This window comes from Anopheles merus, chromosome 3L, assembly GCF_017562075.2.
Source record: "Anopheles merus strain MAF chromosome 3L, AmerM5.1, whole genome shotgun sequence".
Classification (NCBI taxonomy): Eukaryota; Metazoa; Arthropoda; class Insecta; order Diptera; family Culicidae; genus Anopheles; species Anopheles merus.
In genome coordinates, this window is record NC_054085.1 from 39,088,631 (window position 1) to 39,110,704 (window position 22,074).

General features: G+C 53.9%; 6 protein-coding genes across 8 annotated transcripts; 3 read left to right on the forward strand and 3 right to left on the reverse strand.

Annotated features, from left to right (window-relative positions):
• Positions 1–21: 21 nt before the first annotated feature.
• On the reverse strand, positions 22–5,003 carry LOC121600439 (ubiquitin-protein ligase E3A). Its single transcript, XM_041929029.1, has 6 exons — positions 4,520–5,003; positions 3,391–3,951; positions 2,275–3,265; positions 1,274–2,194; positions 729–1,194; positions 22–649 (listed from the first exon to the last, which is right to left on the reverse strand). Exons 1-6 carry the CDS (start codon positions 4,561–4,563, stop codon positions 453–455), a joined length of 3,180 nt encoding a protein of 1,059 aa, XP_041784963.1. The 5' UTR covers positions 4,564–5,003; the 3' UTR covers positions 22–452.
• A 75-nt stretch (positions 5,004–5,078) lies between these two features.
• Positions 5,079–7,364, reverse strand: LOC121600444 (F-box only protein 42). The gene is made up of 2 exons (XM_041929035.1): positions 7,048–7,364; positions 5,079–6,975 (listed from the first exon to the last, which is right to left on the reverse strand). The coding sequence occupies exons 1-2, from the start codon at positions 7,169–7,171 to the stop codon at positions 5,189–5,191; spliced, it is 1,911 nt and encodes a 636-aa protein (XP_041784969.1). The 5' UTR covers positions 7,172–7,364; the 3' UTR covers positions 5,079–5,188.
• Positions 7,365–7,544: 180 nt separating this feature from the next.
• LOC121600450 (enhancer of yellow 2 transcription factor-like) lies at positions 7,545–8,166 on the forward strand. Its single transcript, XM_041929043.1, has 2 exons — positions 7,545–7,764; positions 7,868–8,166. Exons 1-2 carry the CDS (start codon positions 7,712–7,714, stop codon positions 8,103–8,105), a joined length of 291 nt encoding a protein of 96 aa, XP_041784977.1. The 5' UTR covers positions 7,545–7,711; the 3' UTR covers positions 8,106–8,166.
• A 91-nt stretch (positions 8,167–8,257) lies between these two features.
• Positions 8,258–14,132, forward strand: LOC121600438 (eIF-2-alpha kinase GCN2). Its single transcript, XM_041929028.1, has 6 exons — positions 8,258–8,563; positions 8,741–8,898; positions 8,977–11,285; positions 11,373–12,254; positions 12,332–12,926; positions 13,004–14,132. The coding sequence occupies exons 1-6, from the start codon at positions 8,507–8,509 to the stop codon at positions 13,983–13,985; spliced, it is 4,983 nt and encodes a 1,660-aa protein (XP_041784962.1). The 5' UTR covers positions 8,258–8,506; the 3' UTR covers positions 13,986–14,132.
• A 13-nt stretch (positions 14,133–14,145) lies between these two features.
• Positions 14,146–17,016, reverse strand: LOC121600441 (pre-mRNA-splicing factor syf1 homolog). Its single transcript, XM_041929031.1, has 2 exons — positions 16,863–17,016; positions 14,146–16,771 (listed from the first exon to the last, which is right to left on the reverse strand). Exons 1-2 carry the CDS (start codon positions 16,902–16,904, stop codon positions 14,222–14,224), a joined length of 2,592 nt encoding a protein of 863 aa, XP_041784965.1. The 5' UTR covers positions 16,905–17,016; the 3' UTR covers positions 14,146–14,221.
• Positions 17,017–17,146: 130 nt separating this feature from the next.
• LOC121600442 lies at positions 17,147–21,845 on the forward strand. Of its 3 annotated transcripts, none has more exons than XM_041929033.1 (5): positions 17,147–17,704; positions 18,340–19,287; positions 19,589–19,859; positions 19,940–20,476; positions 20,545–21,845. In XM_041929033.1, exons 2-5 carry the CDS (start codon positions 19,168–19,170, stop codon positions 21,726–21,728), a joined length of 2,112 nt encoding a protein of 703 aa, XP_041784967.1. In that variant the 5' UTR covers positions 17,147–17,704; positions 18,340–19,167; the 3' UTR covers positions 21,729–21,845. The 3 variants fall into 3 exon arrangements, with proteins under 3 accessions (XP_041784967.1, XP_041784968.1, XP_041784966.1); XM_041929034.1 differs by having other exon boundaries at positions 17,147–17,672; XM_041929032.1 differs by having other exon boundaries at positions 17,147–17,553.
• The last annotated feature ends 229 nt before the right edge of the window (positions 21,846–22,074 follow it).

The window sequence follows — 22,074 nt, forward strand, 5'->3', positions numbered from 1 at the left end:
ACCCGAAGACTCTGAAGACGCTTTTGCTTCTTAAAGAAGTGGCTTTATTTTTTTACCGTATTGGTTGATATCAGATCCCTAATTAATTCCGTTGCAAAACTAACAAACCGAAAGACCTTCCTGGAAAGCAACGCGCAACGGCAACACGACCGTCCGCGTAGAGTCTTGGTACAAAAATCAAACGTACACACGTTGATGGACACATAAATACAAGTGACAAAAAATATGAACAATATAAAAACAATTTTTCTACTGCACACCACAGCATCAAACACAATGCCCCCTGGCAGCTGGCATGATTTGCGGCATCAGGTGTAAAGCATGACGCAGCGTCATTTCAATTTTGCTTGGTGTCGTCTTCCTCGTTGAGTTGAACGAGAACACGGTTGAACGAAGTGATGGACTGACTTGTTGAGCATTGCTTGGCCACATACACACAGGCGTGTGCAGTTCTACAGCATCCCGAAGCCTTTTGAATAGTTGATCGCTTTCAGTAGTCGTTCCTCGAGCTTTTCCTTGGAATTGTACTCGGGAAGTAGCAGCACATTGAAGCAGGTGTGACTCGTCGGCAATCGGTCGCTGTCGGGACCGTTGCGCGCTACCACCAGTTTCAATCGACTAAGACCACCCACGGGAACGCGATCGGAGCCTAGATGTTTTCAGAAAATGAAACGCGTCAGGTTCATTCGACACTGGCTTTGCGTAAACGTTCACGGTACGTTACTTACCCGTGGTGAATTGAAGCAACTTTCTTTTTACCTCCATCGACAGCCCGTGCACAATCGACCAAAAGTCCTTGATCGTTTGTGACTCGGCAGTGAAGCCGCCCTCGTACTCGGTCGACTGCTCGAGCTCGTCGAAATCAAACTCCTTACTGCCACACACAATCAGCTCCACCTCCTCCGGGCGGAACAGCAGATGGAGCGGGCTTTCGTCCGTCACCATCTGGAAACCCCTGCGGAACGCATTGAACTGCTTCTCGACGCTCTTGTTCAGCATAAAGTCACTGTACAGTTCCACAAAGTCTTGCTTGTTGTCCTGCGTAACGAATATCTTGTCACCGTCCGGTTTCAGTTCGTGCTCGAGCAAGTTCCCAAACACATCCCGGTAACCGATTTTGAACGTTTGCATGAATACCTCCTCCATGTCGTTTTCCGTATAGTCGAGCAACGATTTTAAGCTATTGAACAGTACCTAGCGAGAGAGAGAGAGAGAGGGAGAGGGAGCTTAAATAGTGTAAGAAGCCTTTAAACGAAACGAAAAGAAAACCTACCGGATTTAAATCCTTCAGATCGAGAAATGAGCCCTTCATGCCCATCAGCTTTCGATAGACCACCATGGGGAAGTTGACCGCAAGGATGATATTGTTGTAAATTGCCAGCCCGAGCACGATACCGATGAGCGTGAACTGGGCCTCGTTTTCGAACGAGATCGAGTTAAACCACACCGTGTTGGAGTCCTCGTTCGTCACGAACATGCCATAGTCGGGGTTGAAGATCTCCTCGATGATCAGCTGAAAGAACTCCTTCGAAACGCCGCCCTCGTCGATGCCCTGCTCGCCGGTAAACTCCACCACCAGCTGCTTCTTGAGGTCCTTCGGGTTAGACATGGCAATGATCTCCAGCTCGACCAGCGCATCGTCAATGATATGGTCGCGGCGAATCTTCAGATTGAGGTAAGGGTTCACTGCCTGCAGTGCGCTACTGTTCTGGCGCAGTTGCTGCTGCTGCTGCAGGAAGCTGAGTCGCCGCTCGGAGTACATACGAATGCGCGAGTCGTAGTAGAGCGCAAGCGTTTTCGTCGTCGGCGTTAGGATGAACGCGTACTGCATGAAACTGAAGATGGTCGATGGATCCGTCCCGATCAGCGACAGCGCACCGTTTACGGCCGACGCGATGCTCTTGTACTCGAGATAGTCGTGATCCATTTCGACCACATCGCACAGCAGCTCGTTGTAGAACTCTTCGTATGGCACCAGCGGCTTCCGGCAGTCGAGCGGATTTACGTCCAGCTCCGTTATGAACGGGTCTTCTACCTTTTTCTGGCGCGACCGCACCTCCGCATCGGCTGGCCGCACATCGTCGTCCTCGGGGATGAGTGAAAGGTAGGATGGCAGCGACGTGTCCCGTAAGTCCAACTCACGATAGTGCTTTGGTTCTAGCTCTCCCGCCAGTATGTTGGCATAGTAAACCAGCTGTTACGGAGTTTTTTTTGAGACAGAACAAAAAATAAATTAGTACAACAGCGCGACACTACGGCTCCATTACAACACACCTTCATTGCCTTGGTGGCATTGCAGACGACTTTGTTGTCGTGTATCCGGATGCCTCGGTAGGAGTGCATCGAAAGTGTCGAAACGGTGATCAGCTGCTGAAGCTGTTGCAGCAGCGGATGGATGCTGTCCTTGCAGTGTTCCGCCCAGATGCGCACCAACCGGCACTGAGCCCAGACGGGCAGTCGCGTTACCGCTGCACAGATGCGGGGGAACGATCCCTCGAGACAATCGGCCGACCCGACCAGCAGCGTTTCGAACGCAATCACGAACACGGTCACTAGCGATTCCAGCTCCTCATTCGAGGTAAGCCCCACGCGCAGATCCCTCGAGAGCGATTTCCCGAGCAGCTCGAGCGCATTATTGATCGGACCGAACACGGCCGGACGGGCGGCGTACAGTGCCTTCATCGAGCGCCTAAGCGACTCCACATCGACCGTGGTGTGGGCGGGGTCTGGTACATCCGGCACCGATTCTACCGGCGCTTTGCTATCCTCGTCCTTGTCCAGGTCACCTTCGAGCGAACGCAGATCTTCCTTCTTCATGTTGCGCAAATCGCCAGCCGGGGCCCTTGCCAGCATCTTCTCAATGCTGGACGCAGCCGGGCAGAACTGGAAACTGGCCGCTAGGCCACGGTAGGAGGAAAACACAGCGCCCAACGTTCGGATGAGCGGTGCGTCCGATCCCTCCCGGATGCATTTCTCGGTCAGCTCTTTCAGCATGGCCTCATCCAGATACTGTACCTCTTCCGTCGCTTGGGTTTTGGTTTTGGCGCCACTGCCACTACTACTGCCGACGTTATTGTGTCTACTATTGGCCGCTTGTAGTGTGCCGACCGCGCCAAGAGGTTCCAGATGGTTCTGCGCAGTGTTGTGGCTGGTGTTACTACTGCTACTACTGCTACTACTACTAGGTTTTCTAGGCTCGGCAGTGGAGCCCGTTGTCTTCGTGCTGCAGTCGTCCTCCTCCATCGAATCCAAATCAAGCGCTGAGCTGGTGGGCGAGAAAGGGATCAATTACGCATCAACACTCCAAGCATCCCGTGCATATCGTCGTGAAAGAAGCATACTTAAAGCATAATTTTAGCAAAAGAAGCAACACGCAGGCGTTCAACTTACTTGTCGTAGGCCACATCCATTTTCTCTACCTCTTTGTTCTCTTTGCTGCACTCGCTCCAGCGTGCGTTGGACCGATTCGCATCTGCACTGGACGGTTCGTTTGATCCTTGAGCAACGGAGGGGGAACACGTGGTCGTACTGCCGCTACTGCCAGTCGCATGGTGGTGTTCGTCCGTTTTCGCCAGCTTCGAGGGCTGCGTTTCCGAGCACAGGGCGGCCTCCTGCGAGAACAGCTGGATGGCCCGGGCGGCGGCCGCATTCGGTGTCAGCCGCTCGACCTTCCCACTTGAGGCACAGTTTTTGTTGCAACATTTCGGATTGCCGCAGCCTTGCATCAGCTGGTAGAAGTATCGTTCGATGAGCTTTTTCGTGGACACACGTTTCAGTTCCTGCTCTTCGCTCGTCAGCGCGGAAGCTGACCGACCCGCAGTGCCTCGCAGCCGGCCGGAAGAGGAGGCGGAAGAGGACGGCGTCGTGCCGTTGTTCGGTTGTTTGTTCGATTGTTTGCTGTCATCCTTTTCAAACGAGCGGCTGCCGGAAGATGACGATTCCTCATCGATTCTGTAACGATTGTTAGGTGGCAGAGGCGTACAGAGGATACTCTTTTTCCGACTTTGGGGGCCTTCACCGTGCTGCAGTTTCGCTCTAAAGATTCGTCTATCTTTCCGCAATTCTATCTAAAGTTTGGCAGGAAATTTGATGCGTACGCAAAGGCAAGCAGCGCAAGCAAGCAATTGAAGCAATCCTGGCTACGCAAGAGCCAAAACTTGTTGCTCACCTGTAAGCGTACCCACTTGGTTCACTCTTTAAAACAAACACCTTCTCTGGAGAAGTGTGCCGCTAATTGTAAAATGAATCTTGCGCGATACATGCACCATAACCCCTAGATCACCCTGGCTTGTTTTCAAAACAAAGAACAACCTTTACGCGACTGCTCTGGTCTGTAACCTTCGCTACGTGCACTGACACGGTGAGTGGGCACATTCTGCTGGTAATAAATTCTATCAAAAGCGGAAGATGATCGGCAGCGAACGAAAGATTCTGCAGCGGTTGGCCAGTGGTGGCCGTGGTAGTGGTGGTGGTGGTGCACCGATAAGTGTCTCTGTGCGGTGAAATATGCATCGCCTACCTGGACTCGTCGTCCGACTGGGATTTGCTGTGCGCGTTGTTCATAAGAAAACGGGCGGATGTCCAGCGTTGGTCTCAGCTTTCCACACCTGGCGGCGTTCGTGGAGGGGTGTTCAGCGAACCTACGGTAACACGAAATCCCTTGCACTGCATGCAGCAGATGCAGCTTACCCACTTGCACAAACACACACAGGGAGCTCCCGACGAACGCGTGCAAAAATGCTTTGTCCGGTCCTGCCGACTGTAGGAAAACAAAGCGCGCCTTATTCGCAATCGTGCCCCCAGCAAGAGGAAGATGTCTTTGATGCGGAAAGAGAGACAGCGCGACCGCTTTCTCAGGAGCCAGGAGCAAAGGAAAAACACCGATCTGGAAAAGCGTAAAAAATTCAGGACTTTGACGCGTTCTTATTGTTATTTAGTCCTTTTCGAATCGAGTACGATTTGCGGTCTACAAAAGCTGTCAAATACGCAACTGCTGTGATAGCGGCGTTGACAGCAGTGCTGCCAATATCCAAACGTAGCGATGTGCTTTGAAATTTGAAATGTATTGTTCGCTTTCGCTCGTGCAACAATTAATTTATTTGCCGGACTGTAGTGAATGTAAGATTAAAATTATAAAGTAAAAATGGTGTTACAATGGCTAAGCATTCTTCGAATGGGTCAAACGTTTCTACACCACAGCCGTCGGAACGGTGAGAAAGTGTACGGAGTTGGAAACGCACAGATTTTCCGATTTATGGTTTTTGTTCAAACCGCCAAACACGATCAGCTCTCCGTTGCCGTTGATCATCGTGGAGAAGGTGTAGTGGTCCGGTGCACCCGCTATTAGCCCGCTGTTCTTCGACTCCTGCCATTCGATGCACGGTTCTGCGCCTCCCGTCGGCAGCAGATTGGACACATCGCACACGAATATTGCCAGACCGTTCCGCTTGACACGTTTCGGTGTGACCGGGTCCGGCGAACCTCCGGTGCTGTTAATTGACCTGTCCGCATTGTTCACTTCCCTGATGCCGTGCCTTTGTTGCTGTTGCTGCTGCTGTTCGGCTTCCTTGGCTCGCCGCATGGCGGATATTTTGTCTTCCAATTTCCGTAACAGCTCCAGCTTTCTCTCGTGCGAAAATGAAGCGTTCGATGCGTGGTTCGTTGAGTCGACACTGAACGCAACCATCGCCATGTGATTTTGCTCCAAGTTTTGCTGATTGAAGCGTTTCGGCAGATGGTCGTCTTCGGACGATTGGCGATTAAATGGGTTCCTTATAATGGGCATAGAGCGTGACGGGGGTCCAGACGCGGTACTGCTTGGAGTTCGTAGCCCGGATGGACCAGGTCTCGCCTCAACAACCGCAGCACCACCGTTCACTGTGGATGGCGGTTTGGATGGACCGGGGCCGGACGGTGGATTGCTCTCTTTGGGCGACACTCCTTGTGATGGTCCTGGCAGGGTGGGTTGCATCGGTGCTGGCGGAGGTGGCGGTAAATTCGCCCTAGCAGGAGGTGCAGGATTGTTGCGAGGAATGTTTGGTTCACCGGCATGCATCGGTCCCTGGGGCGCCGCACCTATTCGGTTGCGCAGCTGTTCTACGGTTGGCCGTGTCCGACCCATGGGCGGGACGCGATTCGGACGGATGATTTGGAAATCGTTCGGTGACGTCGGTCCGAGCACAATCACCTTCGAACCGACGTTGCAGGCCGGATAGCACCAGTTGTGTGTGACGATGCTTTTCTTGTTCTTGATCTGCACCCGCTTCCACACCCACGTGTCGCGCTGCATGTCCAGCAGCCATGCATCGTTGAACACGCGATTCACGCCTCCGGTTCCGCCCAGCACCAGAATGTGATCCTCCCCGATCGCCATCTGGAACTGGCCGTAGCGAGGCGCCGGCTTAAGGTCAGAAACGGCGGGCTTTTTCCACACCAGCCGCTCGAGATCCAGCACCCATATGTCGTTGGAGGTTCGCAAATTTTCCATATTCTTCTGGTAGCCACCGAACAGAATCATCTTGTTGCGGTGCACTGAGGCCGAGTGGCCCGTCATCGGCGGTGGCCCGTACGCCTGGTTGTGGATGGTCCAACGGTTTTCCGCTATGTTGTACACGTGCAGCTCGTCGATCAGGGTGCACATGTGGAAGGGCGTGTACGCATGCTGCCAACCCCCGAACAGTATCAGCAGATCGTTGTGGCAGACGAGCGAGGCGCCCGCCTTCGGGGACGGATACGTTCCCATCGATATCGGTCGGATCCATTCGCGCCGCGACAGGTCAAACCTCCACAGATCGTTGAAGGTGGTATCGCACGACGAGGCACCACCGAACACGTACATCGAGTTTCGATGCAACGAGCTGGCATGGGCGAATCGGGCCGCAATGCGGGGCGTCGATTCTTGCAAAATTTCCTTCCAGCAAAGGTTGAAATCGATCAGCCCTTTCTGCAGGTTGGACTTCTTTCGGGCTCTCACATCTGCAAATACACACAAAAAACCGTGCGCCGTGAATCTGGCCGCTAAGCGATAAGGATAGGATGCTATCTTACTTGTGGCTAAGAGATTCCATCGTTTGCATACTGCGGCGCAGTGCTCCAAGGGTTCGTAGGGCGGAAGCAAGCTAAAGATAAACTCAAGGATTTCGTTGGGCAAACTGTTGATGCTGGCAGCCATGGTGAGTGCAAAGATTTTGGTGTACTTCCGAACAGGATGCCTTCCTTCGCCGGGAACTGAAGAGATCGCACCGAAGATATCGCTGCAAGCAACCTACAACACTTTTTTTTAACAATTTGTGAGCATTTTTACTCTACACTGGACCGTGGTAGCTTTGCTTTGTTGTGTAGTTTTTTTTTCCTCTGATGACACTTTTGACATTTATCATCTGTTTTTTCCACCCAGTGAAAATGTGGGATGAATAGAAGGAGGAAACCAAATTAATTTTACATGAAAATAAAAAATAAAGAAAACGAAATAAAAGAAACAAGCAATATTCAAGGATTGTGCGAGAATATTTCTGGAAATAAAATCGCCTGGTTTAATTTAAAATACAATAACGCAAATCCAACTCTGCAACGACATGGCCATCGAAGCACCCTTTGTGCAGACTGACAACATTTTTTTTACAAGCACAAGTACGCCAAACAATCAATCGGAGGAAAGGAGGCTACAAACCCTGAAAGAATAAGGCCAGCTACCAATAACCACACTCCAAACATGTACAGCAAAAGTGTAGACCAAATCACGATCCTGCATGGAGACCGAACAAAGTAAGACACGCGGCGCAAAAGCAATTACGAAGCATTATCCTACTAATGGCATCATCCCGGTGCTTTCCCACACGGCGCCACCCGGCCGTCCTGTTTGGTGTAGATTGAAAGATCTGCTACGGTTGCGGCTCATCGAGTGCGGCTGGAACGACCAGGTGCGATACCTCTGCCGGCAAGCGATAGCGGAAAACGGCCAGACGAACGTGGATGCCGTCGTGCAGGTTGTGACGCCGGAAGCCCGCACGCTCATTCCCGATGTGGTGAAAAGGGAGCTGCTGCAGAAAATTCGAATGAGTCTGCTGCAACAAGAGCGACTTGACGTGTCAATTTCCTCGCGATAATAATAGGCGACATAGTTTAAGCATAGAATGGTAAATAAAGAAATTATTGTCGACAATTGAAGGGAGAAGGCGTTTCGGCGTGTTGCCTTGGTTTATGGCTGCTCGCGTACCTGGCGACGTTTTTTATGTGTAAGTAGTTGTGGCGGTTTTTGACGTTTTGAGGGATGGCCGCCTTGCCCTGGGGGAGGTGGTATTTGTTTTGAAAGAGCAAGAAAGACGTCAATTGAGCGCGGCAGCAAGGCATCCACTGCGCATTCACAGACCGACGACGGCGGCGACGACGTTTTATCAATGAAATAGTGCTTATTTCGGCGAAAACATTGTTTCGTCTGCATCGTCCGAGTGTACAGCAGGCGTTGGCAACATGGTCGCGAGGGCGTAATTGTCGATCGTCGATCGCCATGGCGAAGAAGGAAACGATTCGCGAGCGACAGGAAAACGAACTAGAAGTAATAAAGGTAAGCGGGCAGTCGCGGGGGGAATGAAAAATGATAGAAAAGATGCGTTTCAACAACCGGCAACAACCGGTGGTGAACGCGGTGGCACCATATGGATGGGCGCAAGAAGAATATAGCTGACGTTGCCAACTGATCTGCGCGCTCGCGATGGCGTGTTTTGCTCCTTCCCACACACAGTCAATCTTTCACGATGAAGTTGAAGATTTGCGACCCAGGACGGGAAAGTGGAAGCCGCTGGAGCTGCGTTTGCATCTTACACCGCAAAGAGGATCCGCCAAGGAGGCGTACGTGAAGGCGGATCTGTACGTGACCTGCTCGCCAAAGTATCCAAAGTGGTGCGTAACAGCGATCATGTCGTGAGCGTATCCCGCAAGCACTTTACGTTTACGTTTACAACTTACGTCTTTTCGCAGCCCACCGAAACTAGAGCTAAAGCATGCCGTCGGCCTGTCGGATAGTCTGGTGCGCGAGCTGACGGAGAAGCTGGAACAGTTGGCGGACGAGCTGAAGGGTGAGGTGATGATTTTCGAGCTAGCTAACACTGTGCAAGCCTTTCTGCACCAGCACAATGTACCGCCGAAGGGTAGCTTCTACGATGAGATGCTGGCCAATCAGCAGAAGCAAGCCCTCGCGCGCCAGAACACGCTCCAGGCCGAGGAAACGCTCAAGCGCCAAGCCATACAGGACGAGCTGCAGCGGCGCAAGAAGGAGCTCGAGCGTACGAGGCGCGAATCCCGCCACAGTACGAACGAGTCGAGCCCAATGCACCGTTTGCACTCCAGCTCCTCGACCGAGAACAGTGACGGCGCGTACTGTCTCGAGCATAGGCGCAGCGAGGTGCTGTACTTCCGCGACGGCCGCAAGGTGCTGCGCGGATCCTGTTTGGGCCATTCGCAGCGTGGCTGTATTGCGTACGCCGGAATCGATCAGCAAACCGGTGAGCTGGTCTACCTGACCGAGTGGACGCTGTACTACGACGGCGAGTGCTCGGCCGAAAGCCGAACAATCCGCGGTCGGCCGGTGGAGACGGTGGTGGGGGAAATGGAGCGCCTGGCTGATGGCTTGATGCCGCTCAAGCACAAGCATCTGATCGCGTACGAAGGCGTGCTGTGTCGGATGGGCAAGGAAGCGCTCACGCTGTTCGTGGTGCAGGAGTTTATCCTGGGCACGAGTTTGTTCAGCATTTCCGGCTCGCTGGGCTGGAGTGTGGAAGGCGCAAGCATGGTGGCCAAGGGCACGCTGGAAGCACTTATCTACCTCCACAACAACGGTGTTTCGCACGATAATCTATCCGATTCGACCGTGTTCATGGATAATGCAGGAATGGTACGCGTGGCTGACTTTCGGTTGATACCGTACATACAAGAGCTGAGCGATAGTCAGCACTTATTGCATCAGTCGCTGCGCAGTCCCGATCTACCGTCACTGGGTGGGCTGATTGAGGCACTGCTTGCGCCACACTCCGAGATGAAAGATTTCGTGGAAAGATGCAAATCGGAACGTACAATCTCCGCCACCGAGCTGCTCGATCATCCGTTTTTGCGCTCCACATTGCTGCTACACACCGACCACGTGGCAATGGGTCAGCAGCAACTAACGACGGCTGCACTGCAAAAAGCACTGCCAGCTCCGACGACAGTTGGCCAGCGGTCGGAAAACGGCCAACAGCATCAGCAGCAACTCGTTCCCTACATGCCGTTGGTGATGAACGGTTCAGGCACCGGGCAGGAAAAGTCCCGCATTCAGACCGAATTTGAGCTGCTGTCGTACCTCGGGAAGGGTGCGTACGGGGACGTGCTCAAGGTGCGCAACAAGCTCGACAACCGCGAGTACGCGATCAAGCGCATACGGCTGCCGGCGCGAAGCAAACAGTTCTACAAGAAGATGACCCGCGAGGTGGAGCTGCTGTCCCGCTTGAACCATGAAAATGTCGTGCGCTACTACAACAGCTGGGTGGAGGCAACGAGCACCGCGGAAATGCTGGCCGCCACCGATACGGAGGGTGAAATGGCTGGCGGTGGCACAGTGAGCAGTTGCGATTGGTCCGTTGCAAGTCGCCCGAAGCGAAGAGCCTCCCGGGTACGTCGAACAACTGCAACTGCCACGGCGGCGGCGGACTTGGTGAAGAAAGGCATCGAAGATAAGAATATCGATTGTTTCGTGGACTTTTTGCCTAACGATACGAGCAGTGAGGAGGACGAGGATGATGAGGATGACGACGAAACGAATGATCTCGACGAGGATAGTAGTAGTAGCAGTAGCGATGAAAGCAGTGGCTCCATTAACAACCACCGCAAGCTGAACGAAGAGAGCTTTAACGACAGTTCGGGTGGGATCGAGTTTGTAGGATCGAACGGGGAAGCGCCATCGTACAACAGCTACGGCGAAGCGGGATCGGCAGTGGAAAATGGTGGGGTAAAGAAGGCTGCGACGACTCCAGCACCGCCCGAAGTGCTGTATATGTACATCCAGATGGAGTTCTGCGAGAAGAGCACGCTGAGGACGGCGATCGATGCTGGGCTGTACCAGGATATCGATCGCGTGTGGCGACTGTTCCGGGAGATCGTGGAAGGGCTCAGCCACATCCATCAGCAGGGCATGATTCACCGCGATCTGAAGCCGGTCAACATTTTCCTCGATTCGCGGGACCAGGTAAAGATCGGCGATTTCGGTCTAGCGACGACGAGCATTCTGGCGCTGCAGAATCAGGGCCATCAAAACGGTATGTCTCTGTGGGGAAAGGAAAGTAAACGAAACAGTGCGGCTGATTTGGCTAACTTGGCTATGTTTTCTTTTTGTTTTTTTCTAGCTCCCTCTGGACAGATGGGCCATCTGGCGGTGGCCAGCATCCAGCAGGGGAAATCGTCCGACATTGGCTACTCGCTAACGGGCAAAGTCGGTACGGCGCTGTACGTGGCACCCGAGCTGACGGGCAATGCGTCCCGCTCGACCTACAACCAGAAGGTGGATCTTTATTCGCTCGGCATCATACTGTTCGAAATGAGCTCCCAGCCACTGAACACCGGTATGGAGCGGGTGAAAACGCTGATGGATTTGCGCTCCGATGCGATACGGCTGCCGGAAGCGCTGCTGGCCGATGCGCGCTACAGCCGGCTGGTGCAGGTGATCCGCTGGCTGCTAAACCACGACCCGCAAAAGCGTCCAACCGCGGAAGAAGTGCTCTGCTCGGAGCTGGTGCCTCGTACGCGGCTCGAGGCCGAGGAAATACAGGACGTGGTGAGACACATTCTGTCGAACCCGCAGTCCCGCCACTACAAGCATCTGATTGCGCGCTGCTTCGCCCAGGCCAGCGATCCCATCTGCGAGCTAAGCTACCACTTTGACATGGTGCCGATGATACCGATACTGCCACGGTTCGATTACGTGAAGGCGAAGCTGGTCGCACTCTTCCGGAAGCATGGTGCCATCGAGGTGGTTACACCACTGCTGACGCCATACACGAAGCAGCACGCGGCTCGGTCGAACACGGTCAAGCTGATGACACACTCCGGAAGTGTTGTCACGTTGCCAGATGATTTGAGGGTCCCGTTTCTGCGTCATATCGCGCTGAACGGCATTAAGCACATTCGCCGCTACTCGATTGGGCGCGTGTATCGCGAGAAGAAGGTGTTCAACTTTCACCCGAAGCAGGTGTACGAGTGTGCGTTCGATATTGTAACACCCAGCAGGGGTAAGTAGTGGGATGGCGGGGAAGATTTCAACAATGTCTCATCAACTGCCTCTTCTCTCTCTCTCTTTTTCTCTCAGGACATCTCATTACCGATGCGGAGCTGCTAGCAATCGCGACAGACGTGATGAGGGAGCTTAATCTACTGCAAGGACGAAACGTGTTCTTCCGCCTCAATCACATCGGCCTGCTGCGAGCAATTCTCATGCACTGCAACGTACCGATGGACAAGTACCGCGAGCTGTTCGAGATGGTGGCCGAGTTTTTGGACGAAAAGATTTCGAAATTTCAGCTCTCTTCGCTGATCAATTCGCTGATCGGAGGAAGCGCGGCCAAGATCAATGTGAGCTTCCTGTGCGACGCGTTGCAGCTCGAACTGTCGTCAGTGGGATTGCTGGGGGGCAGTATACTGAAGAGCATCATCCGTGGCAAGGGCGAGGCGGCCAGCCTGGCAAAGGTCGCCGTCCGAGAGCTGGAAACGGTGGTCACGCTTGCCCAGAACATGGGCGTTCAGTGTCCGTTGAATGTGTGTCCGGGACTGCCGGTGAATTATGAGCGCGCCAAGACGGGCGGCATTGTTTGGCAACTGCTGGGTGAGCTGAAACCGAAGCGCAAAAATCCGCTCACAACGATCGCCGTCGGTGGACGCTACGATGGTAAACTGGCCGAGTTTCAGTGAGTGCTGATCGCTAGGAAGCTATCTCCCGTTGCCCTGATGTTAAATATTCTTATTTTGTTTCTGTTAATTGCAGGAAATCGGGCATCAATAACGGCCTCCAGGTGCCAAAGGTGGATCTAAGCGGTGCCGGGTTTTCCTTTCTGCTCGATAAGCTGGTCAATGCCATTGCGCCGACGGCCGGCTACGAACCGATCGAGGTGATGATCTGTGTCACCGGCTCCCGGCCACAGCCAAAGGAGGTCGCTCAGACCTTGCGCCCGCTCTGGTCGAACAGCATCAAAACGTGCGTGGTGGAAACGAGCGCCGGAGCGGTAGACGATCTCGGCAAGGAGGCCGGTGCCACCGTTGTCGTGCTGCTGGGCGACGGTGGAGAGATGCGGGTGCGCTCGTGGAACCATGACCGCTTTCAGGAACTTCACGTCACCCGTCCCGAGCTGATGCCGTACATACTGCGCACGCTGCGCCGGTCCGATGTGTCGGCGGGCGAACTTTCCCAGGCGCTACAAAGCACTTCGCTCGGTGGGCCATCCACGTCTGCCTCCTTTTCCTACTCGTCGTCCTTCACTGCCATTTCGTCCGCGGCATCCACGAGGCTCAGCTCGGCCTCGTCGAGTGCTGCGAGCCAGCAGCAATCTATCAATACCTCCCCACCGCTCGATCTTGTGTTTCTCACGAGCGAGAAGATAAACACCAGTAAAAAGCGCCGCTACGAGCATCAGGTTGAGCATAAGATGTCGCCCGTCCTGTCCAAATTTCATCGCAAGGAAAAGGTCACCCTCATTATGGTGGACGTACCGAGCGCACCGCTCCGTGGACTGGTTGGGCTGATTGATCCGCTCGAGTGTGGATCGCAGGAGGATGACGACGACATACCGTCCGGATCGACAACCGATCGCGTGGAACTGCAAAGCCTTTGCGAGCGGTACCCCAAGTACAAACGGCAGCTGATGCAGATCTACAACGAGATTGTCGATCTGTTTGCCCAAAGCAAGGGAACGACCCCGATCGTTGGGCTGTACAGTGTCATCGACACATTCTGTCGGTTGATTCTGTGAACGAAGCAGACTGTAGCTATTCTACAGCCACTTGTAAAGGTGGGTTTTTATATGAGCGCTAGTACGGTAAGATACAATGTTGTATAGATGCAACCAGTCCCCTAAAGAGCTATATTGTGTATTAAGATACAAAGTAATGTTGTTTAAAAAAAAAAAACGATTTGTGCTTGTTTTACTGCAATCTGTTACTTACTACAGCAGTTAACGGGGGAATTTATTTTCTGCGCTTTCTACTTCTACTCTGCCATATCGTTCTCTTCCTTCTCCTCTACCTCCCGACGCAAGCTGCCAAACACCTTCGCTGGAATGCTTTGGCGCTCGATCGGAATCTTTTTGGCGATGTCCTCCCCATCCTCATCGCCCGCAGTCTCATCGTCGTCGTCGTCCTCCTCCTCGTCATCGTCGATGTCAATTTCGTCGGGATTAACCACACGATCTTCCTTCGCCGCTCCTCCCTGCGTTTCGCCCCGCACAAACATAATGTTGCCGCCGGTCGCGCCGACCGCCGCTATCGCACGTGCCGTCGTTTCGGCCGCCTTCACCTCCAGTGCACGCATCGCATCCTTCGGTGGTTCGCCGGTCGTAACGGCTGCGTTGATCAGGGCCGCCGACATCATGTTGATCTGCGTGTTGTACGTCGCCTGGATCGAGCGCTTGATGCGCAGCATTTCCCTCATCGTGTCCTCGTTGCCGTGCCGGATTTCGAACTCTTTCCACGTTTGCCAGAAGTCGGCCGTTACGCGCGGATCGCACATTTGGCTGCAGTGTGCGTAGATGGCCCGTGCGCGATCGATTTCCCCGAGCTTCGTTTCCATCTCGGCGAACAGGACGCACATCTTGCGCGAGTCCGCCTCGGGCAGCACCTCGATCGCCTTCTCGTAGATCTGGCGCGTCCGGGGTATGCCGTAGATTTCGGCCGCCTTCTTGATGTACAGATTAAACATGGCGTACATTTCCTCCTCCTTGACGGCGGTCGTGGCCCGCTCGTACACGGCCATCGCATGGCGGGCCAGCCCGTGCTGCTCCTCCAGCTTCGCGTACAGCAGGTACAGGTTCTTGGCCAGCTCGGGCGGGCAGCCGTCCAGACACTGCTCGAACAGATCGCGCGATCGCTCCAGCTTCTGGCCGCCGTACCGGGACAGGAACTTGGTCAGGTACGTGTTCCAGATGTCGTACACGTTGGGCCACTTGAACAGCGCGATGCCCTTCTCGTACGCCTTGAACGCCTCCTCGAAGTAGTTGTGCTCCTCGAGAAACATGCCATAGTTGATGATGATCTGGGGCGTGCAGATCTTCAGATCGATGATGCGATCGTACACTTGCTTGCACGTCTTGAACGTGCCGAAGCTTTCCTCCAGATCCGCGTACATCGACCACAGCTTGAGCGACTTGTACACGCGCATCTGCACCGTCTCGGTGTCGTCGTGGTAGGCCACCTTTCGCTTCGGCATCGCCGTCGCGCGCTGCATGATCCGCAGCGCCTCCTCGTACTGCTCCTGGCGAATTTCCATCTCGGCCCACTCGCACCACACGCTGGCCAGCTCGTCCACCTTCAGATAGTCCACCTGGACGGCCTTTTCGAACACGACGCGCGCGTCGGCCAGCTGCTTGTTGGTTTCGTAGAACTTGGCGAATGCCACCCACAGGGTGTACAGCTTGCCGACGGCCAGCTTCGGCTGCACCGTGTGGACCGCCTCCGTGTAGGTGTTGATGATTTCGTGCGGCTTGCCCTCGTACAGCTCCACCCGCTTGTGCCACTCGGCCACGTTGTGCGGGTTCTGGCGCAGCAGCACACTGTTCAGCAGCAGCAGCCGGCGCTCCATCAGATACTCGAACCGCGCCATCCGCAGCTCCACATCGATCTCCTGATCCTCGGTCGGGTTCGGGTTGCGCTCCAGCAGCTCCATCACCTTGCTCAGGCTTAGCTCCTCGAACTGCGCGTACGCATCGAACACCTGGCTAAAGTCGCGCACCGTCGTGACCGTTTGGATCGCTTCCTCGTAGATATCGCGCGCGCGATCAAACAGCCCGCTGCGCACGTAATACCCGGCCAGCGAGTTCCACAGGTGGCCGAGCTGATCGGTGTACCGTCGCAGCCCACCGCGGATGATGCCGTCCACATTGAGCGAGTGCACTTTGTCCGGGTTTTTGGAAATCAGCTCGCACAGCTCGTTCCACAGCTGGTGGTTCGATTTGCCATGCTTCGACACGAAGTGCTCGTTGTCCACGATGCTGGCCAGCTGCTGGGCCGCCTCGTCCAGATGGCCGATCGACTGCAGAAACTCCACGTACTCTTCCGCGTCCTCCGGGCAGAGCTTCAGGTAGCGGCGCCACACCCGGACCGCCGTCTCCGGGATGTCGAACCGCTTGAGGAAGTCCAAGTACAGCGGCCAGATGCGATGGTGCTGCGTAATCGGGAGGGCACGCAGCGCCCGATCAAACACCTGCCGCGTGCGCGTTATCTTGCACTGGGCGGTCATGAACGCGCAGTAGTCCATCCAGATGCGGGGCATCTTGTGCATGAAGACGAGCGCTCGCTCGAACGCGTTGTTCACCTCCTCGTACTCGCCGTCCGTGATGCACTTTCCCTTCACCTGCTTGCGCAGGGTTTTGAGATAGTTGTACCACAGCTTGTACGAGCCGGGCAGCTCCTTCAGGGCCCGCTCGAACACGGTGTTGATGACGAACCGGGGCGCATTGCGCTTATGCTCCACGTACCGCATCCAGTGCTTCACCGAGTAGGCATTGCGAAGGATCTCCTCCTCGTACGGCAAGTCTTCCTCGTTCTGTGCGACAAGAGGGAAGAGGGGATAGGCAGCGGTGAGCGAAAACATACTGATTTTAGCTGCAATTGCTGCAGCGGCTGCGCATACTTACGAAGAACACTTCCGCCAGATTCACTTCCGATGAGATCGGCATACTTGAGCGTTTCGAAACACCCAGCTTGGTGCGGTTTTTCACGTGTTTTTCGCAACTAAAACCTGCCGATACGAATGCGTTTGCGTCCGCAAGCGCTTGGCCAAATGCACCGGTAAACAATCAAAGTGACAGCTGCGAGCAGTGTTGCCAGAAATGCAGTGGTCGAGCCATTTGTAAATTATTGTTTACATCATTTACAACACAGTTTTTGTACCCTTATTTTTGTTGGCCAAAGATCGGTTTACCGATTGTTTTAAAATGTTACTTTCAAATCAATCGGCTGGTTATAGCTACTAAAAATGATTCCTCCTCGTCTCAGTCAGCAAACGATAACAAGTTCGCCTTTTCCTTCCCTGTTCTTGGTCGCCGTTAGCAGGCGGTGTTGCTTTTCCTCCCTCTTCCCCAAGAACGGTTGGTTGGTGGTTGTACACCCTTCGCACGTACCGCGCATGATTGTGGTTACTATGTTGCTATTTCAACACACCCTCCCACCCCTCGGACGACATCTTTCTATTCCCAAACACCACACTGCTGTTCCATCTTCCGCTCGGTGCGGTTCGGTCAGGAAACCAGAAGCGGAAAAAGTGGCGTCGTGTGAGCTCAGGTGGAAAAATCGCCGTAGCTGTTGCGTGCTGCGTGATGCGTGCGTGTAAGTTAATTCCATTCGTTTGGCGTGTTTTTAGTTGCGTAGAACCCCGTGCAGGCTGGGTGCATATGCGTTATCGTGAACGGCGCTGGTAAAGCTTTTCCCTCCCCCAACCCCATTTGGTAGGAAATTTGTCAACAAATACCAAAACAGGGTGAGAGCAGCTATAAATGTAGAATGCTGGGGAAGTAAAATCCCGTGTGTTTGTGTGTATTCTGAAGCAAAAGTGTGGATGGATTCGGGGTAATGTAAATGTGACGAACAACCTCAAACGAATACGCAAGGAAAGCGAAAGCATTTGGCAAATTGTGCATTTTTTCTTATCGATCATTAGTTGCAGCAGCAAGGAAAAATAAGAAGCGTCCAGTACTTTCGTTGGATTATACTTTTATGATCGGCCAATCAAAACCCCTTGGTGCCGGGGGAGAGCGGAGAACTGGCCCACTGGTGGGGGTGGTTTTTGTTTTGATTCGGTTTTTGCAATGACGACTCGATGCACACCTGATGATAGTACGGGAGCAATCGTAACAGCTGTTTTGTGTGGTGAATTTAAAAAAAGAAACGTGTTATGATTGTGCTCTGTGGGGTTTCTGATAACCCAGCATGAGCATTGTTGTGAAATCGGCAAACAGTAGCTGAAACGAAGCAAGGCGCAAACTGTTGGCGGGAACGCTACACTCACAGCCGACGACACCCTGGCGACACGTGCAACGCCTCGCTTCTTCGCCCGCCCGGCGACAATGCGTTCAAGGCGCGCTTTCCCACAAAGGGTTTGTTTTATCATTCCAGATAAGCGATAGCGCATCGGCGTACACGGACACATTGGAAATCAGCTGACCGTCGTGGAGTTCGCTGCCGGTCGCGAGACAAGGTCTCTTCACCCTCATTTCGTCGCCGTTTGTCGGCCCGAGCAAGCTGCACTTGAGTTTCATCTAGTGGGCAGTGATTCCAGATCCTGCTCATTCCAGACCACCCCCTCTGGATAGTGAGTGTGTGGTGCAGTGGTACACTTGATTATGTAAAGCCGAAACGTGTTTGACCACCAGAAGTGTGTGTGTGTGTGTGTGTTTGTGTCCACACATTGGTCGGTGCATCAGTGTGAACTATTAGCCGCTTAAACAATCATCGGCCGAGATTAACTCTTTCAAGGGCTGGGCGGAGAAGGCGAAAAGAGGTCACTGACGGCGGCGGCGGCGACGATGACACTTTTTTTGTCGTATGCCGAGGGCCGCGCGTGACAGTGGCAACATCGAATAATCCAAACCTAGTCCGCCTGTGGTTCCGCCTGTGCGTGCGTGTGATAATGCAATTGGGGCCAAAGTGCGCACGATTTAAGGGTTCGGGCGGAATCGGAAACGCGAACGTGCGACGAGTGTAGTGTTGGCTGGCAATGTACATGGGTGACAACGCGCACAAGCAAGGGAATTACAAACACTACACCCCCAGTGACTAGTGACGAAATCGGGAGGAAACGAATCATATTGGAAAACGAAACCGAAGCAAGAAAAAAAAAAATACGCAAACAAAATCTCCTCCATTGTAATATGCAGTGCCACGTGAGTTGCAGCGAGTTCGTGCACCGTCTAATCTACAGAGATTGCTGCTGCTGAATCAGCCATGGCGGATAGAAACGGAAACATGAAGCGATTCCAGCTACAGCAACAGCAGACTCAGCGTACCAAAGCACCCGACGGAGGCTGGGGATGGATGGTCGTATTTGCCTACGGGCTCGCCAACGTAAGTAGCAGCGCAAATGCGGCTTATCGCGAACGGATACGGAAGCTTTTGCGCGTGTCCGCTGAGCCGCGAGTCACGAGCAGGTGAATCCCTCGGATTTGCTTATCGAGTGACGGGCGGGTTTTTAATTTTACATTCGTGTCTTGTCTTGGTTACGCGCTAACACCACATGTCTGCTAACGCCTACTTAGTGACGCGCGTGCACTAAGCAAACAGCAAGCCCCTCCGCCCGCGTGAAAGAAATATCCAAAATGTCAGTGCAACTGTCTCACCTGTCTTTCCGCTTCGATCCGCACAACAGATTATGATCGTGCCGGTGCTGCAAAGTTTTGGGCTAATCTTCCGCGACACCTTCCGGGAGATCGACATTTCGGCCACGAAAGCGTCGATCATCATCAATTTGGCTTCCGCCGTCGGGATGGCGCTCGGTTTGTTCAACGGTCCGCTGCTACGACGGTACGGCTTCCGGAAGTTGGCCGTTGCCGGTGGGTTCCTGTTTTCCGCCGGCCTCATGTTCACCTCCTCGGCCGTACATTTCGCGCACTTCATCATTACGTACAGTATTATATCATGTGCGTATTACGATTTACCATTGGAAATATGGAAATGATGCCATCAGCAGTCATCAACTCCCCCTTTTTGCTTTTTGCAGCTCTCGGGATGGGATTCTGCAACTCGTCCTTCTCGCTCGCACTAAACACATACTTCGTGGTGCGCCGTAACAAGGCGGCCGGCATTGCGATGACCATCACCGGGCTCGGGCCGATACTCCTGCCCCAGTTGGTGTCCCTGCTGCTCACGCTGTACGGTGCCCGGCACTGTCTGCTGATTATCGGTGCACTGGCCACCCATATCATTGCAGGCGCGTTGCTCCTCCAGCCCGTTAAGTGGCACACCTTGCCCGCACCGTCGCCGCCGCCAGCCGATCAGCAGGACGCAATGCTGGCCTGCCCTCCGCTTCCGGAGGTAAAAATCGTCCCAATCGAGTTCGGTGCCGATGACGGCGCCGACGAGGCGAAGGAAGAGGACGAGTTTCTCGAGAAGGGCAGCTACATCGATCACGATCTGGATGCGCAAAGCGTTTACGGGTTCGAGCTGACCTCACAGATACGGCAGCGGGAATCGTTCTCCCAACCGCCGGGAGGTTTCATATCCGCTGCACCCAGAATTCAGCGAGCGAAAAGTGAAGGTAAGAGAGAGAGATTCGCCTTTGTGGATGTCAAATTCATTGTTTAATCGTCTTCCTTCTCGCCACAGTTCTTGCACCCGCTCAGCAATGTGCGTTGGAGACGCGCTCGCTCAAGGTGGAATCATCCAGCACCCGCCCGTTACGCTGGTTCCAGTCGAGATCGGCAGAGAGTGTCCATCTCGGCAGCTCACTCACCATGTGGGACGATCGCAACTCGTCGCTTACGCTGGCCGAGGAGACGCAATCACAGCAGCAGCGACGGCCATCGCAGCGGCGCTTTTCGAGCTACATCAATGTGCGGTTTTCGCCGCTCCCGAAGCGTTGGTTCGAGGGATCGGCCGACACGGTCAATCTCGGCAGTTCGATGAAAATCTTCGACGAACGGTACGCCGGACCACGGCGCGGTTCCCTCGGTAGCGGCGTTGCACTGGGTGGTGGTGGCAAGCTACCGGCACTCAGCGAAAACCAGGGCCTTACCGATGAGGCCACCCATCTGCCGTCGATCGTGCGGCAGCTCGAAAATACCAAAGATACCTCACCGCCAAACGATCCGCCTGCTGCTGCTGGAGGCGGTAAGACGGACGGATTCTTTGCCAAAGTGGTTCACCTGTTTGACCTGACGCTGCTGCAGGATAAAGTGTACCTGAACATGATGCTGGGCATGTCGATAGCGGTGTTTGCGGAAATTAACTTCTCCCTGCTGACGCCGTTCATCCTGGGCGATCTCGGGTACAGCACGGAGCAGATCGCCTCGGTCATGTCGACGCTGGCGTTGGCCGATCTGCTGTTCCGCTTCATCAGCCCGTTCGTGGGCGACTACCTGAAGCTGACCCCGCGCATCATGTACATGATTGCGCTGGCGATGCTGATCGTGACGCGGTTTAGCATCCTGCTCGCCCGATCCTACGACGAGATGGTGCTCGTAGCGTTCGGGCTGGGCGTCGCCAAGGGCGTGCGATCGGTGTACATGAGCTTGGTCATACCGAGCTACATACCGCTCAAGCGGTTGCCGTCCGCCTCCAGCATACAGATGACCACCAACGGGATCGTGCTGATGACGATCGGGCCGTGCGTGGGGCTGCTGCGCGACTGGACCGGTAGCTACTCGAAGAGCATCATTCTCATCAACGGATTCACGATAGTGACGCTGCTCATGTGGAGCGCCGAGCTGATCTACGTGCATCGGTGTCAAAACCGTGCCAAACAGAAAGTACCTCCCACCGATAAGGGACCGACGATTGTTGTTTCTTGATATTGGCAAGCAAACACAAGCTACATTGCGCCGAAAGTGTGTTCTCAACAGTGCTGTAACAATAAAACTAAAAAAAAAACGTCTACCTACCACAGTCAATGCAAAACAATGCTTTTAAAAATTACAGTCTTTATATTTTTTTCTTAACATTTTCTGTCCACTTCCGTTCCGTCCACAGGCGCGTGACGGGCAGCAATGAGAGCTGTACAGGATCGCTGCATCGCGGTTAGCGATATCGGATAACGAACGATATTGAATCGCACGCAAGCTTCCGATGCGCTACGTATTCGTTTAAATTTTAAAACCAAGCTGCTTAACCGACACAATTAATACACGTTATCAGCGG

Excerpts from the sequence above, each read along its gene's own strand:
- LOC121600444 (XM_041929035.1), bottom strand. The coding sequence starts at position 7,171 with ATGGCTGCCAGCATCAACAGTTTGCCCAACGAAATCCTTGAGTTTATC. Across the intron at positions 6,976-7,047 it reads ATGGAATCTCTTAGCCACAA|ATGTGAGAGCCCGAAAGAAG; the intron begins GTAAGATAGCAT and ends GTGTATTTGCAG.
- LOC121600442 (XM_041929033.1), top strand. The coding sequence starts at position 19,168 with ATGGCGGATAGAAACGGAAACATGAAGCGATTCCAGCTACAGCAACAG. Across the intron at positions 19,860-19,939 it reads TACGTACAGTATTATATCAT|CTCTCGGGATGGGATTCTGC; the intron begins GTGCGTATTACG and ends TGCTTTTTGCAG. Across the intron at positions 20,477-20,544 it reads TCAGCGAGCGAAAAGTGAAG|TTCTTGCACCCGCTCAGCAA; the intron begins GTAAGAGAGAGA and ends TTCTCGCCACAG.
- LOC121600441 (XM_041929031.1), bottom strand. The coding sequence starts at position 16,904 with ATGCCGATCTCATCGGAAGTGAATCTGGCGGAAGTGTTCTTC. Across the intron at positions 16,772-16,862 it reads ATCTGGCGGAAGTGTTCTTC|AACGAGGAAGACTTGCCGTA; the intron begins GTAAGTATGCGC and ends CTTGTCGCACAG.
- LOC121600439 (XM_041929029.1), bottom strand. The coding sequence starts at position 4,563 with ATGAACAACGCGCACAGCAAATCCCAGTCGGACGACGAGTCCAG. Across the intron at positions 3,266-3,390 it reads ATGGATGTGGCCTACGACAA|CTCAGCGCTTGATTTGGATT; the intron begins GTAAGTTGAACG and ends CTCGCCCACCAG. Across the intron at positions 1,195-1,273 it reads ATCTGAAGGATTTAAATCCG|GTACTGTTCAATAGCTTAAA; the intron begins GTAGGTTTTCTT and ends CTCTCTCGCTAG.
- LOC121600450 (XM_041929043.1), top strand. The coding sequence starts at position 7,712 with ATGTACAGCAAAAGTGTAGACCAAATCACGATCCTGCATGGAGACCGA. Across the intron at positions 7,765-7,867 it reads CTGCATGGAGACCGAACAAA|ATTGAAAGATCTGCTACGGT; the intron begins GTAAGACACGCG and ends TGTTTGGTGTAG.
- LOC121600438 (XM_041929028.1), top strand. The coding sequence starts at position 8,507 with ATGGCGAAGAAGGAAACGATTCGCGAGCGACAGGAAAACGAACTAGAA. Across the intron at positions 8,564-8,740 it reads ACGAACTAGAAGTAATAAAG|TCAATCTTTCACGATGAAGT; the intron begins GTAAGCGGGCAG and ends TCCCACACACAG. Across the intron at positions 12,255-12,331 it reads TATTGTAACACCCAGCAGGG|GACATCTCATTACCGATGCG; the intron begins GTAAGTAGTGGG and ends TTTTTCTCTCAG.